Here is a 15,911-nt window from a genome sequence, read left to right as displayed (position 1 = left end):
GGTTTCTGCCAGGTTTTGTTTGTCCAGCACCAAGCTCGCTAAAGGAGGGGCATGACAACTGCTTCTAAAAAGAAATAGTGGACAGCCCATAGCCACATGTCACTTTGGTCCTGTCTGCAAACCAGAAGTGTCTTTATAGTCAGACTGATCAAACAGGAACAGTGGGCTGCTTGAACTGGGTAGACCAGTTCCACCATAAACTTGGCTGAGTTACCCTGGTACCACTGCCTGTTAGTTAAGCCAAGACTTACATAGGTCTGCAGCTACTTGGCAATTAAGTGGTTTTTTACTGTTTTGAGAACCCTATCCTAGTGTGCACCTGAGCAGGTTTCTTTCATCGTTTTTGCATGGAAGTACTCCTTGAAAATGGCCAACTCTAAAACAGGATATTGCTCATCTGTTCATGGTAAAATGTTAAAAGCTGTCTAGTATAGCTTGGTTGCTGGAAATTATAAAACCAACTTCATAGAAGATTAGAGCATTAAGACTATTTAATGAAGACAATTTACAGACAAAGAGCCAGGAAAATCTGACTTTTTATTTCTTAAATACTGTAAAGGAAGAAGGAGGGGAAATGGTCCCCTGATGATGGAGGGCCATCGAGCTAGGGATCGTCAGCAAAGGCCCTGTGGGCATTCGGGAAGCGCTGGGGGCTGTAGTTGGGGTCTTCCTGCAGTCGCTTTTGTATGTCAGCCCGGAGCTAGAGGAAGCAAAGGAGGTTGGAGTGGTGCCATCGCAGACCCTAAGGCCCCAGCAAGCACATGAGCCATCCCTTAGGAGGTACCATTTCCCCCACCGGCCGTACACTGTCCAGGAACCCAGTAATAGCATCACTGAGCCTTCCCAGATGCCTCCAGTAAAACAATGTAAAACCAAGTGGTAGTCCCAGACTCACCAGTTCACCTCTGAAGGGATCCAGGGAAGAGGGACCCTAGCCCAGCCCCTCCCACTAGACCATCCCTATGCTGCTTCAAGGTGGGGGCACCTGCTGCCTGTAGCTCTCCTGAACCTCTGGTGCCTCCAGGTCCCGGCTCAGGCTCTCGGGGCTCGTCAGGGGCCGAGCTCCGGCTGCCTTAGCTGCCCGGCTCACGGCCTCTGAGAGAAGCAGCTGGGGGCCCTCACCCTGCATCGTCTGGGGGACAGGGGGTTGAGAGGGAAAAGAGGATCAAGGTCAGATCCAATGCCACCACCCAGCTCACCCTTTGCATGAGTCAACCACTGAGTCTCCATGCTAGCGGAGAGAACGGAGACAGTCCATGTGTAGTTTTGACAGCAGAAACGCCTTCCTAATTTTGTCCGGCTCTGGCCAAAAATGGCATTTGAATGTGCTGGACTTGGTCTCCAAAGAGAGAGAGGATGGGTCAAGCCATCCAGCATTCTCAGCTAGCCCACAAGAGGATGCCTGCCTTAAGAAAGATGGGCCCTAGTCAAACGGGGTTTGGGATTGTGGGGTGATAAGACTGCTGCAAACAGCAATGGAAAGGTCCCAGAAGGGTTTCTTTGTCAATTAAACGAGGGGACTAAAAACCAGGAATGTCTCTAGTTTGATTCTAAGCACAACAGGGGAAATCGGATACAGAGGGATCCTCAGGGAAGAGGCAAACCAACCTTGCGTCTCTTGGCAGGCATACCACTGAGGTAGGCATCGCTCAGGGGAGGCTGCGGTTTCACTTTCCGCTGGCTCTGAATGTCCTGCTGGATAATAGGGACCCATTCCTGGGGAGGGAAGGACGATGAGAAAGTAGCAATCACCACAGCCTTCAGCTGCCTTAACCCAGCAACCCCCTCCTGACACTCACTGGGGGGACTGCAGCTGCCCAAGGTTCTGTCTCAGCGGAAGCTCCATCCTGTTCGTCTCGGGAGCCCCCTTCAGGAGCAGGAGGTGGGCCTCGGGACATGGCCTCTTCTGCTGTTGTTCCAGGGGCCGGGGAAGCATTTTCCCGCTGGGAGTCAGACAGTAGGAAGACCCAGGCTTCAGATTTCTCAGCCTCCAGCCCTTCTGCCCAGCCCTCCAATCCACGTTAGCTGGCTCCTCAACCTCTCCCTGGTACCTGAGGCTCAGGGGAAGATCTCTCTGATCCCTGAACTTCCATTGGCTCCTCAGGAAGTGTCTGTGAAAGGGGGCAGAGAAGGAGACCACCACGAAAGGCCCTCTCAGATCTCTCTGGTTCCAAGTCCCCTAAGCCCATAGCCCAAGAGGGCCCTCTTACCTGAGGAGGATCCCCAACCCTGCGAACGTATCTGAGAATGGCATCAGGGCCTACAGGCATGTGTTCCAGTACCACCTGCAGCCTCAGTCCCATCATAGTGGTCAGCCAGCTCACCAAGGACGGATTCACTCCACGAGACATGCGACGCTGTGGGGAAGAGTGCAGACTCGATACAAAACCCTCAGCTGGCTTTTGAACGGCGCCAAAGCATAAAGGGTGGCAGTTTGGAGGAAAAAAAAACTGCAGGATACCAAAGAAAACCTGAGGAAAAGCAAAAGGCTAGGGATCTGGGGCTGAGTAATGCTTACAATTCGGCCATTGATGACAGCAGCAAGCTCCATCTGCTGTCCCCCCAAGCAGTGCAGGTTCAGAGCCAAGCATTCAAACAGGCCCTGGTTACACAGCTCCAGCAATCGGGCCCCAAATCCACTGTCTGTGGGCAACAAAGAAGGACAGATTACTGGTACCTGGCAGCCCTGCACATCCAACGTGCCCCCTCACCCTGGCTCAGCCAGCCCCTGACCTGTGCAGTGCATCACATGAGCAGCAATGCTATTAAATTGCTCTTGGAGAAATTCCAGGTTTGTTCGGATGATGTCCACACCTGGCTGAACTTGCACCAGAGACTGAGAAAGATGACACACAAAGACCCCCAAATCAGAAACCAGACAGACTGGGAGTCAGGGAAGAAGCAGCTGGAACAACAGCCACCCTGACCACAGTCAGAAAAGGAGCGGCTGGAAAAGGGATACTCACAAAACTCTCCCGCACATACTCTTCAAGCCCCGTGATCAACGCGTGGGTTGCCGTCTGTGGGCAGGTGGAGACAGCACAGGTTAGAACAAATCCCACCCCTCAAGACATGTCCCCCTCCTCCCCTAGCAAGCCCAGAGTTTCGACTGGGGCAGTCACAGCTTTAGGCAAGGCGTAAACGAAGTCAGAAATAAGTAACAAAAGGTGAGATGGAGAACTCTGGGCCCAAGGTCTTCATTTACCCGGATGTTACCAGGTGTGGGCTCCTGGCCACCCAGGTAGTGCTGGTGGAAGAAAGATCGCAGCTGGGGCTGGAGCCGCTGCAGGGGCTGGAAATGCCCGTGGAGCAGCATCACCACATCCACCATGGAAAAGTTCTGGCATAGAAGAGAGAGCAGGGCCCCGAAGAAGCCTAGGGACAGGGACTGAGGTCAGCAGTGGCCTTTACCACCTGGCCTGCCCTCTAGCCCATCAGCCTCATCCCACCATCAACAAAGGCTACCCACTCTCCCCTGGCTGCCCGATCCCTAGAGAAGGCAGGGCACCCTTATCTGCTCACCGAGAGCCCCATCGGCCCCAGGCTCAAAGATGTTGCTGGACCCACTGAGGCGCTGTATGAAAGCAGCGATGCTCTCACTGCTGCCAGCCCGGGCCCCCAGGGAGCCCAGCAGCGAGCTCAGCACACCCTGCACCACTGAGGTGAAGAACTCCAATGGCAGGCTCTCAGGACCCACGCTGCCAGGACTCCCACTGCCACCAGAAGGGGACCCCGGTGGGGGTGCTGTCTGCTGCTCTGGGGCTGGAGGGGGCGGTGGGGGTGGGGGCGGCGGAGGAGGGGGAGCAGCTGTCTGTGTTGCCTGCATGAGAGGGACGGAATAAAGAACAGAGAGTGAAATTAGAATAAGGATATAGAACGGCATTATGCTTAGCTGCTCAGTCAGTCGTGTCGGACTCTGCAACCCCATGGACTGTAGCCTGCCAGGCTCCTCTGTCCAAAGGGATTCTCCAGGCAAGAATACTAGAGTGGATTGCCATGCCCTCCTCCAGGGGATCTTCCCAACCCAGGTCTCCCGCACTGCAGGCAGATTCTTTACCAGCTGAGCCACCAGGGAAGCTCATGAATACTAGAGTGGGTAGCCTATCCCTTCTTCAGGGGAGCTTCCTGACCCAGGAATCGAACCGGCGTCTCCTGCATTGCAGGCAGATTCTTTACCAGCTGAGCTACCAGGGAAGCCCCAAAAACGACACTGGGGAAGCACAAATCCACAGGAGTCTGGAAGGTATGGCGCGCTGTTCCAGTCTTTGTGCCTTATAGCAGAATATACATGGCGGCTTTTCATAAGCTGAGTCGGGTTGAGCAGGTACCCTCTGAACGGGTTAGCTCAGGAAAGCAGTGACACAATTATCATGCTTCTCTCTCCCAGCCCGTTTTCCTCATCTACCAAATGAAGGGTGCTAAGACAATCAATTCCCAAGGTTCCTTCCTAGTGGCAACAAGACACCCAGGACCTGGCTGGGCTCAGAAAGAGGCAGACTGAAGCGGAGAGTCAGCCAGCCACTCACCTGCAAGAAGTCCGTCATGCCCTGGAGAAAGGCGGGTACACCAGGCATCGCCACAGTAATGGTGGGAGAAGCCACACCAGGCCCTCCAGTTCCCGGCCCAGCAGGCCCCAGCAGGTTCCCCAGGAGCTGAGAGAACTGAAGATCAGAGGCGGAGGCTTGAGGAGGCTGAGGCTGGGCAGGCCCCCCTGGGGCAGGGCCAGCTGTGGTAGCCGTGTTGGTGGTGCCAGAACTAGCTGACGCAGTCGCAGGGGCTGGAGATGGAGCCATTCCTGGGGTCCCCTGAGCTAGAGAGCAAAAGAAGACAGCGGAAAGCTCAAGGAAAACAAGACCCCACAGCATCTCCATTCTGGTGGAGAGAACTGGGAAACCGCTTCCATCTGAGGTGAGGAAGGACACGGACTCACCCACAAGGACAGGCTGCATAAGAAGCTGCCCCACGAGGCCGCTCACCATCTGGGCTAAAGAGGCGTTGGTACCCAAACCAGCACCCGGCTGAGGGAAGAAGACAACGGCAGGCTTTCAGACTTGGCCTCTCCATGCCCTGCCACAGGAGTCTCTCCACACTCTTCCCTGATGGGACTACCCCACCCCTAACTCACCAGAGCCCCCGAGACCGGGGGCCCCCCAGGATGGGAAGGCCGAGCCTGTGGAGGCGTGGGCCGGGCAATCACCAGCCGGGTGGGAGCTGTCGGGAAGCCTGGCACCTGCTGTCCTGTGGGCGGCAGAGGGGAGAGACCGAAGACGGCTGAGGGCCCAGTCCGAGCAAGCCAGCAGACGACGCCCACCACCGTGGACTGGGCCCCACCTCCCAGGCTTCCCCTTTCAGGTTGTTACCTGTGGCCGCGGAGGCAACAGCTGCCACCATGGCCTCATGAGTGATCTGGTGGGCGACGGCGTGCATGAACTCAGGGGGCAGGGAGGGCAGCTGGATGAGGGTGGAGCCTGGGGGGTGGGTCTGATGTAACCTTGACCCTGGACCCCCTTCAACCCACCCACTCAGCCCTACCCCTTCTCTACCCAGAGCTCAACCTGCTCTGATGCCCTCACTCTTACCCAGGGTCTGGCCATGACCAGGGGGTCCTAGGGGGCCAGTGGGAGCACTCGGAACTCCACCAGGCTGTGTGCCAGAATCTGGGCAAGGAGACAGAGAAAGTGGCCTGAGACAGGCGGGGCCAAGGTCTAACTGGATCCTCCCAAGATCAGCGTGCTTCAGGCCTCCACTCCCCCGACCAGAAAAATGGCCTTTCACTCCATCTAGATGGGGAGGAGATGCTCCCTTCACCACGCACACAACTCTGTGAGGACAAGCCGTTCTTCCTGCCCCTCCCGACACACACCAACTTAAAGAGCCTGTGCTCTGCTCTGCGCCATCAGCCACCGCCACCAGCCCTGGCCTCTCCTTTCCCACCCTGGCACCCCCACATCTCAGCACCAACCCAAAACCCCTCCTTGCACCGCTCTGCTCTGCCAGCAGCTATTCCCAGCTCACCTTGGATGTTCATGTGCATCATGACCACGGGTTCCACACTCTGGTGGGAAATCCGGATGACCCTCGGGTGGCTGGTGGTCGGTGGGGGAGCTGGTCCTGGCGGGGAAGCCCCCTCATTCGAAGACTCCACGGCGGTAGAAGAAGGGGCCAGGGACGAGGCCTGCCCAGCACCAGCGGGAGGTGCCTCCGCACTTGGAGTCGGGGGGGGCCGTGTCCCGTTCCCCGTCATGGTCACAGTGGTCCCCACGTTGATCTGGACGACAGAGACAACGGGGCAGACGTGAGTGAAACACAAGCGCCTAACCCAGAGCACCCCATGACACGCTTCTAAAGTCTCCTCCATCCTGGGTCACCATGTTTGCCGAGTCTGCTCCCCTCCCAACCTCCTTGGAGCCCAACAGCTACGATGGATCACTTCATCAACAGCCCCCCATCTGTCCGCATCCAGGCTCTCCTGATCCACCTGGATGGGGATGGCCGCCTGCTGGAGCACCATGGGGGTGGTGTAGTGAGACATGGGCCGGACCACGTGCAGATGACGAGGGGGCGCACAGGCCAGATTGCAACGCAGGTCAGACAGTGCCACGAAGGTGTTGCCCAGCAGCCGCAGGCTCTCCCCCACCAAGTTGATCAAGCGCTGATCCTCCTCACGGCCCTCTTGCTGTACTCCCCGGGGCCAAACACAGAAAAGCAGAAAGCATTAGGCTAGGATCCACCTTGTTAAAAAAGTAATGCCTTTTTGAGATTGATTATCACATCCTCTCTGTCTTTTGAAGAAGGAAATGGAAACCCATTTCAGTATTCTTGCCTGGAAGACCCTATGGACAGAGGAGCCTGGCGAGCTACAGGCCACAGGGTCACAAAGAGTTAGATACAACTGAGCAAGTGAGCACTATGTCTTTAGGTACATCCTCTGAAGCTTCTGTATACACCAAATCTTTGCAAGTAAGCTCCAGTTTATACACACAAATAGCTTCCTTTGATAATAAATCCTACAGTGAATCAGTAAGCGATCACCTGCTAATCTCCCTTACATTATAAACTTGCTAAGTAACTAATTTAGGGGATCATGAAAGTGAGAAGACAGTGAACACCATAAAGATGTCAATGAGGAAAAGATCCTGTGTTCCTGTCAAGGAGGAAACAATCACTTCCTTCCTAATCTAAAGAGAAGCTGCTCTGCAGAAGATGACATCTTTTGGGGCACGGGGCAGGGGAAGTGATCTACGCTTCGCCCTGCTCCATCTGGGGGTGCTGGAGGTGAGGGGGTGGGTGGGCTCACATTGTTGTTGTAGTCTGTGGTGGCAGCAGCACCCAAAACCTCATAGTAGCGCTGCAGGAAGGGCTGGAGGCGGCTCTCAAGCCGCTGCAGCTCCTGAAGCACCTCGACATACTCCGCAGGCGAAGGGTGGCTGTGGGCAAAACCCAAAGCGGCCGTGAGCCGAGGCTTCCCTCAGACTCCTGCCCTTACCACCCGTGCCCCACTTCTCCCTGGCCTCCCAGAGCCCCAGCCTAACCCCCCACCCCACCCCCTGGAACTAGCAGAGCTTCTGTTCTTTAACCTCACCCAGGGGGGAAGGACAGGAAAAGACAAACTGCTTTCACCCTTCCCACAACACAATCCTGTACCTATAATGGCAAAACACCAACTCTTAAAAACCAGATAGGGCCTCTGGGTACTCAGGGGAGAGATGCTTGCCACCTCCGGGAGCACCATGTGGATTTCCTAAGCCAAAGAAGGGCAGCGCCTCTAGCTCAGTGGCCAGTCTCAATCTCATTTACCTACTCCAGAGCCCCCCGCACCGCCCCTCAACACTAACTCTACAAGCACCACCTCTGAACAATGTTTTCTCTCTCGTCAACCTTCTCCTGGTCCTTACACTTCACTTAGAATCCCCAACCCACTCCCACCCCAAAAGGTGCTCTCCCTCTCTCACTTGGGTGCATTTGTCTCTGGGGCAGAGGCTGGGCCCGCTGGGGCTGGGCCAGAAGGGGTGAGCTCCGGGCTCTGGGCAGGGGCACGCTCCTCCACTTCTTCCGCCTCCATGGGCTCCCGAGGAGGCACTTCACTTTCAACCGGTTCTGACGTTTGGGAGGTCAAGGCCACCGGCTCTGGTGCCACCGTTGGTGTCTGGGGTGGCGGCTGACTGTGCTGGGCTTGGGCACCCCCTCGGCACTGAAGCGGGAGAAGAGTCAGGACAACAAAGGCAACGTGAAACTGCAGCAGATTACTCAAGTCAGAGCAGCCTGAGTGGAGAAGGGGCACTAACTAGCCGCCCCGAAGGCAGGGCTCTGCATCTGAATCTGACTCCCTAAAACGTACACAAATTAGACGTGTGACAAACACCTATGATACTTACAAATAAACTATTAACAAAAACTAGGGGTTGTGGTTTCCTAGCCTCCAAGAGGAAAGAAGGACAGGACACTGGCTGCAAATACAAACTAATGAAGCTAAGCCATCCCAGCATCAAATATGACAATCAAGGAACAGGAAGGCAAGGAATCCTTCTTTAATTGCAAAGAGAATCAGCAGGGACAGGACAGCCTCAAAAGAAAGATACTTTTTCTGCCCAAAAGAGCACACACTGCAGAAAAGAGATTAGATTAAGAGGGGAGAACCCAGTGGATGTGACCAGTCATCCCTAGGCTGAGACAAAAGGGGTAGGGAGGATAGAGTGAGACAGGCAGTGGCCAGCCTTGCCCACTCACCTCCATCCGGGAGAGTAAGGTCTGTATATCCCTGATCATATGCTGAGCCATCACCAGCCGTACTCGGGGCTCACTCTACAATGAGAGAGAAAATCAGGTCAGGCTGGAGACAAAGCCACAAGCTCCATTACCTACTAAACCAGGACCCAGCCCCATCTCTTCAGCCAGACCCATCCCCCACTTTGTGGCCTCCTTCTCCCAGATCCCCTTCCTTGACCCTCCCAGGCCCTGTGATACCTGAATTGGGGCCTGTTCCATGTTGATGTGAACATCCACAGCAGAGCCGTCACTCTGAGGAAAGGGTAAGGGAAGTTGCTCTGGGAGAAGCCAAATACTAAGGCCCCCACGCTTCCAACTGATTCTCTGGTGCCCGACCCCTCTAGATTATCAAAGACAGAGGCTGTTACCAGACCAGAGAGCCCACCAAAGCCCTTCTAAAGACTGACACACCTCTCTTATGAACTCTTGGCTGCTACCACAACCAAAACTGACCCCACAAAAACCCTCCCGTGAGGAACACAAGCTTACGGGAAGATTGAAGGTTCCAACCATGACATAGCTGTTGGCATTCCGGTCATGAACAGAGGCCCCAGGCCCCCGAGTACCAGGCGTGGGTCCCCCACCATGGGTGGCTGAGGTGGACCCTGTTCCAGAAGATGCTCCAGAAGGGAGCTGAGTCTGAGGAGGAGCCCGTTCCACAAGGTGAATAACCTTTCCCCCAACATCTGCAGAAAAAAGATACACACCAAAACATTACATGATCAGGGAAACCCTTGGCCTCAGCTCACTGCTCTGGACAGCAGCCTCAAGCTCTGCTCTGCCTCCCCCACCCCCTTACTGTATTCTTGGAGCTTCTTATCATCCTGCAGAACTCGTCCCTGGTAGATAAGCCGTTGTTTCTCAGATGGGATGCTAACAGAAGCAGCAATATGTTCCTTAAACTCCTTTACGTTCATCTGTAGGGAAGAAGAAACATGACGAGGAATCGGGGGTGGAAGAAAAAGGACAGAAGGGGGACAGCTGACTTGTAAGGGGTAAAAACCATCCCATCCTAAAATTACTACCCACCTGTCTTAATTGTGAGGTAATTATTGAGCAAAGCCCTGAACTAGGGCAACACTTGTCAAAATACATACAATAAACGTAACGAACTTCAGGTACAGGCCCAGGAGAAAACTACAGGGCTGAAGACCAGAAACACCAACTGACATTCTCTTCTCTCCCTCTCTGCCTGGCTCCAAAAGGAATGTGTGTGCCTAGAGATACCGGTGACCCCTCCACAAACACAAAATGATACAACACTGTAACCTTAAAGATAAAAGCAATGACAAAGAAGATGCGGTAGAGAATCAGGTTAAGGAAGGCAGACTCAAGCAAGAAGAAAAAGGGGCAAAGTCAGAAAAATATTTTTCCTAACTAGACAACTGACTTGTGAGAAGTATCCAGCTGTTTACAAACACCTAATCACAAAAGCCTACACAGTCTCATTAAATACACGAAACAATGTGTTTAAAACTATGGATCAACCTCCTTACGGTTTTGTCTATTAAGGATCTACCTGCATTATGAGCATTATGGGATCCGACTCCTATCCTTTAAAAACACAGCATAGACCTCATCAGTTTTTAAGACACTCTTCTACTTTAGGTCCTAGTGTTCTGTTTGCCTTCCCAAAGGCAGGAGCCACATCTGTCCCTTTGGGCTGGGGTTCATCTATCATGTTGGCATACAGATTCCTCCTTCTTTCTTTCCCTCTGCATTGAGTTTTATCGAGGTGGAGGAAGGCAAAGAAAATCTACCTCACCCAACAAAAGCCAAAGAGGAAACATCAGAAAATGTTCTGGATACAACATGAACAAAAGAACCAATGAGAGAAAATTTGAAAACCATAATATCAGGCTCTTCTTTCAGTACAAAGAACCTGTAAGAGGAAGAGTTAATGAGTGTCTCCCAGAAGTACTGGGGTCTCACCTGGGCCCCCACAATAAAGGTCCGGGTCTGAGAGTCCAGGGTCTTCACCAGCACCTCCAGGCTGTCAGGATCCTCCATAGTGGTACTGGTACTATCACTGGGCTCCATGGCCGACAGCTCTCTAAGGAAGAATGTTAGGAGGAGGCCCGCTGTCGCCTAGAGCAGATTTTTATATACCCGGAAGCCTCCCCTGCCCGAGACTCCGCCCCATGCCTAAAGAGTTTCTCCCACACAAGCACACACACTCACACCCGCCCCCATCCCCCTTCTGATTCCGGGGCACAGGGAGAGAAACACAAAGGGTAAGAGATCGACGGCACGGGGAGCTGGAGGGCGGCAGGTGGGAGGGGCTCAACGACGCCAATCACAGTAAGGGAGGGCCAGAAGAGCTAGGAAGACGGGAAGGAAGGAAACACGAGACCGGTGTCATCACCGGTCGCGGTAGGACAAGGGCTCGAGAAGTCGGCAAACCCAGGGGACAACCAGAGAGCGAGGGTCGCGCTAGACTCTGCGGAGAAAGTGGTTTCGCGCACGCGCGCCACGCCACGCCCATCGAACCCGCTTAAGTCACTAGAGACCCGAAATGACGAACACTCACGGGGGGCTAGATCGGCGAGCTGTCTCCCTCTTCCACGTACCCTCGGTGTTCTATCAGAAAGGCACAACCAACACACTCCAAACACATACACACACTCCAAACACACACACACACACACATACACACACACCCTACCACCCAGCTCCGCCCCCGACTTCCCCACGGTACCGTCACTTCCGGTCTCCCCCAACCTGCCACCGACGGCCACTTCCGTTTCCCCGATAGTATTTGGGGATCGCGAGGCGGTACTTCCGGCTCCCCCCAGGTCCCCAAGCTTTACTTTTGTGGGGCTTTTCCAGAAAGTCCGCGGCCCCAAATAGTGAGTTCCTGGGGGCGAGACGGGCCGGGGCCGGCCTAGATGGGAGGGAGCCGAGCACCCCGAAGAGCCGCCGCCACCGCCGTCGCCCGGGGGACCGTACTGCGCCTGCGTGCGTCCTACTACGCATGCGTGCACCCTTAGGCACCTCCCCACCACAGCTGGCGCTGTTCAGTTCTCCCCTGCGCGCGCTTAAGCAATAGGGGGGTTGTGGTGGCCGCTATAAATGCCTGATAAAAAACACGAGATGGGACTCTTCCACTGCCTCGAAAGAGGCTTTGAGCCGTTGTGTGGATCTTGGAGTCTGGAGGCTGGGGATTGTGCCTCGCAAATCTATGCTGAAGTCTTGGTCGGCAGAGAATTTGAGGCGGCACTGTCCAGGCCACCTAGAATCCTGTCTTCTCTTACCATCGTCCTCGTTGAGCCACTCCTTCGGCGTCTCCGGAAGTCACCCTTTCCATAGGCGGTTGGAGGTGGTTCTCGAGCTGATTTACGTGCGGTGGCGTCGTTGGGCCTGACCTCGGTTTTGCCCGGTGGGCGTTTTGTGGCGCCATGTTCTTCCCCGGCGGTTGCGGCCGAGGGCACACGCCATGTTTTGGAGAAACCAAGGATTTAGGACCTTTCAGGACTTTTATCTTAAAAAGGACGACTCCGAGTTTGGGAATTGGAAACATGGGGTCAGACTGGAGTGAAACACAAGACTCTGACCCTGGGGGATTGAGAGGGCCGCCTAAGGGCTTCTACAGGTGGAAGGTCCGGTATAGTTACCGTCCCTCTGCCCTCTTCTCCCCCCGCCCCTCGGGCAAGGGCCTGGGCCCCTCAGTGCTGCCACTCCTCCAGCCAGAGCCGTTGCTGCCGGTGTACCTGCCTCCGGTGCCTGTCCTTTCTGGGATTTGTAGCTTCTACTTAAGTCCCGGTACTGAAAGTTTTAATAAGCACATGTATAGTGAGCCCCTAGTTGGTGCCAGCCGGTTTGCTGAGGGTTTCACATACTGTCACATTTAATAGCCTTTCAACATCTATTACATCCCTTTATATAGGTGCATGTAAGTGGCAGAACTGACAAATCAGGCCTACCAGACTCCCTTGGGTCAAGCACTTCTATTTTACTGCCCCAATAGCTTGCATTTTAGTTTTTTGTTAAAAAATATAATGAACCCTCAGCTATTCATCACCCAAATTTTATTCCTTTAGCTAAATCGCAAGCGCAGAGCAAGCCTCACCTCTCAGAACAAATCTTTATGGCAGCCTGTGGGTTATAAATAATCCAGGAAGTACCATCTTCTTGGCAGTACCCAATGATTGCCTCTTGACAATTCTTTGCCTACTTCCTATTACTTGAGAACATAATACCCACGAGAGACTAATAAGTGCTTTACAAACATTGCTATTAATTATAGGGAATATTTACTTTGGATTTATGTGCAGGCCTTTGCTAAGGGCTTCATATGCCTTAGCTCTTCTAATCCTATGAGATTGATGATTTGCTCATTTTATACATGAGAAAACAGGCAAGATTAATAAAATTGTCCAAAGTAAGGGTTTGGACCCACCCTGCTTGACACCACTGTCTATACTCTAACCACTAGATTCTGTAGCTTCTTGCAGTAATAAACATTAAGTGAATGAACTCGTGTGTCAGCAGACTTTTCTGGACGGTGTGCATAGTTTCTCCAGTGAACAACTTGAGAGAGAAAGCCTCCCATCCACATACTTCAGCACCTGGTACATACCTGTTGTAAAGCACTTACCAGGTGGTATTGCAATGATTTGTTTACACAGCTAGTTCTCCTTAGACTGACTTCTTCAAGGCCAGGGACTATGTCTTACTTTTATGTTCCCAGGGCTTAGCCAGTTCCTGACAAACAACTGGAACTCAAAAACAGTTTTCTCAATGAGTGAGTGACTGGTAGAATCAATCCATCTCTCTTCAGTGCTGCACAACACAGCAGATATCCCAGCTCAGATAGGGTCTGAAAGATCACCTGGAGGTCTCAGCTGTCTTAACTCCTGGGAGACCCTGGACGTGCCAGTATGTACTGTGGAGTGGTTGCGTTTCGAAGAGGGGGAGGAAGTCCTGAACACTGTAAGTAATCCATGGTTGGGTTGGAAAACAAGATTGAAGTTACTCATTAGCGGGTGAAAGGGTCAAGGGTCGAGGCAAGGGGGCTGGAAGCAGACTATACTGAGCAGCGAGCTGGGGAGAGCAGTTAAGGCACCAGCCACTCCACACAGAGCACCAGCTCCCTCCTGCCTGAAGATGTTCCACCACATTTGGGCAGCTCTTCTTTACCTCTATGGCTTTCTCCTTAACTCCATCTACCAGTGCCCTGAGCACAGCCAACTGACAACTGAAGGAGTGGATGGGAAAGAGGTATGCACTGAGCATGGAAGCTGCTGAGTTGGGGCTGAGGGGGCTCTGATGGACTAGGGTAAGAGGCCCAGCATGACCAGAAAGCCACACTGGAAGGAAGAAAGGGTGTGTGTTGTGATGATGAAAGCAATAAGTTAAAAATATATGTAAGTACTATGGCCATCAATGTGGAGACATGTAGAACTGGAGAGTGGGGTTTACTGAAGAGGAGCAAAGAGGAAAAGTCATTTAGTGACTCCTTGTCACGGATCCAGTCTTTAGCTGGAAAAAGGCAGCCAACACCCTCATCCCTAAGTATTGTCATTCTGACTGATGAAGAGGTTGGATTCTGTAGTGAGACCCACCTTCTTCTGTTCCCTTCCTTGTCTCTCCAGTTCCCAGACCCCCACCTGGGCCAGTGGTACTTTATCGCAGGGGCAGCTCCCACCAAGGCGGAGTTGGCGACTTTTGACCCTGTGGACAACATTGTCTTCAACATGGCTGTGGGCTCTGCCCCCATGCAGCTCCAGCTTCGAGCGACCATCCGCACGTGAGTAGTGAGGAGGCAGAGGCACCAGTAGGTGCGGTCTCTGCGTAAAGTGTGAGCACCCGTCCACAAAGAGCTGGGCTCTTTGGCATACCATTATTCTTGGCCCACTTGAGTTCAATAGCTTTGTTAGTTTCCCTCCAGAGAGAGAGGGACCTAACCATCCCTTCATAACTTGAAACCCAAGGGGACCCAGGGTTCCAGAAAGAGTAAGATGGAATAGAGGCTGGCACTGAGTGGTTGAGGTGTCACTGTTTCTCCTCCTTGCCACCACCACTTCTGCAGGAAAAACGGGCTTTGTGTGCCCCGGAAATGGATCTACCACCTGTCTGACGGGAGCACAGATCTCAGAACCGAAGGTTGGTTTTCTCCAGCCCTCACTCTCCTTAGGCCCCCTGGGCAGGCTTGCTTGTCTTCACACTAACCGCCCCCCAACCATGACAGGCCGCCCTGACATGAAGACCAAGCTCTTCTCCAGTGCATGCCCAGGTGGAATCATGCTGAAAGAGACAGGCCAGGGTTACCAGCGCTTCCTCCTCTACAGTGAGTGGGGAGGCCAGGCAAGATCTGGGGAAAAAGAGAGGAGGAGGGATGGGGGTTGGGAGGAGGCAATAGAGTCCCTTTATCTGGGTCCTGTGACATCATCCCAGGAAGGGCTGGCTGCTTCCCTGAGGTCCTCACCAGGGGCTGTGCTGAGAAGCAGGGGCTTTGATGAGCCTGGCCCTCCCTTTCCAGATCGCTCACCCCACCCTCCTGAGAAGTGTGTGGAGGAATTCCAGTCCCTGACCTCCTGCCTGGACTTTAAGGCCTTCTTACTGACCCCCAGGAATCAAGGTGAGGGGGTAAAATCTTACAGAAGTTAACTAGGACTTATCAAGTCTTCTGTGAGAGCTGGATGAAAGGGACTCAAGTGATGTCACCAGGGGGCATGGCCGAAGGCTGACATCATCACACTGGCTATGTTGACACTTCCACTTGTGTCATAGACTGATGGTACCAGAGGGAGCCAGGATGGACTCTGGGCTATTGCAGTGGATAAAAGGGGCAGAAGGTCAGACAGGGGCAGAGGGGCAGAGGTCTGCAGGGGGAAAAAGACCTCAGAGACTGTCTGACATGGGGTGTGAGACTGCATTCTGCCTCATCCCGTTGCCATCAGCCTTGCCTGTCTCCCTGGGTCTCCCTCCTGTCCACCCTCCTTTCTCTCTCCTCCCACCAGACGCCTGCGAGCTGTCCAGTAACTGACCTGTGGCTTCACCTATGCCCCCCAGATGGATACAGCTGGAACTTATATGGTGAGGGGAGAAGCTGGAGTCTCCCAACTCTCTTTCAAAAGTAATAAAGATGATTTTCCAATCCTCATCTCATTTGGGGGTTTGTCTCCCAACATCAGTCCCACTGC

General features: G+C 53.6%; 2 protein-coding genes across 23 annotated transcripts; one reads left to right on the top strand and one right to left on the bottom strand.

Annotated features, from left to right (window-relative positions):
- Positions 1-518: 518 nt before the first annotated feature.
- On the bottom strand, positions 519-11,718 carry BAG6 (BAG cochaperone 6). 19 transcript variants are annotated; one of them, XM_042237371.2, is made up of 26 exons: positions 11,465-11,718; positions 10,699-10,819; positions 9,566-9,683; positions 9,256-9,452; positions 8,965-9,018; positions 8,728-8,802; positions 7,953-8,191; positions 7,298-7,427; positions 6,479-6,676; positions 6,016-6,268; positions 5,580-5,657; positions 5,361-5,468; positions 5,126-5,238; positions 4,931-5,018; positions 4,527-4,810; positions 3,523-3,820; positions 3,206-3,375; positions 2,967-3,020; positions 2,734-2,836; positions 2,519-2,643; positions 2,211-2,357; positions 2,052-2,111; positions 1,800-1,943; positions 1,609-1,716; positions 986-1,132; positions 519-700 (listed from the first exon to the last, which is right to left on the bottom strand). In XM_042237371.2, the coding sequence occupies exons 2-26, from the start codon at positions 10,804-10,806 to the stop codon at positions 605-607; spliced, it is 3,495 nt and encodes a 1,164-aa protein (XP_042093305.1). In that variant the 5' UTR covers positions 10,807-10,819; positions 11,465-11,718; the 3' UTR covers positions 519-604. The 19 variants fall into 19 exon arrangements, with proteins under 19 accessions (XP_042093305.1, XP_027814641.1, XP_042093306.1 ...); XM_027958840.3 differs by lacking the exon at positions 11,465-11,718 and adding an exon at positions 11,297-11,459; XM_042237372.2 differs by lacking the exon at positions 11,465-11,718 and adding an exon at positions 10,948-11,235.
- Positions 11,719-12,071: 353 nt separating this feature from the next.
- APOM (apolipoprotein M) lies at positions 12,072-15,871 on the top strand. Of its 4 annotated transcripts, XM_042237383.2 has the most exons (7): positions 12,072-12,528; positions 13,547-13,698; positions 14,361-14,515; positions 14,798-14,871; positions 14,957-15,055; positions 15,248-15,346; positions 15,729-15,871. In XM_042237383.2, the coding sequence occupies exons 1-7, from the start codon at positions 12,165-12,167 to the stop codon at positions 15,752-15,754; spliced, it is 969 nt and encodes a 322-aa protein (XP_042093317.1). In that variant the 5' UTR covers positions 12,072-12,164; the 3' UTR covers positions 15,755-15,871. The 4 variants fall into 4 exon arrangements, with proteins under 4 accessions (XP_042093317.1, XP_060259249.1, XP_060259248.1 ...); XM_060403266.1 differs by having other exon boundaries at positions 15,248-15,871; XM_004018954.6 differs by lacking the exons at positions 12,072-12,528; positions 13,547-13,698 and adding an exon at positions 13,790-13,986.
- Positions 15,872-15,911: the final 40 nt, after the last annotated feature.

Source organism: Ovis aries, chromosome 20 (genome assembly GCF_016772045.2).
Source record: "Ovis aries strain OAR_USU_Benz2616 breed Rambouillet chromosome 20, ARS-UI_Ramb_v3.0, whole genome shotgun sequence".
In the NCBI taxonomy this organism is placed as follows: Eukaryota; Metazoa; Chordata; class Mammalia; order Artiodactyla; family Bovidae; genus Ovis; species Ovis aries.
Note: the sequence above shows the minus strand (reverse complement) of the source record. Positions and strands in the feature narration are given on the sequence as shown.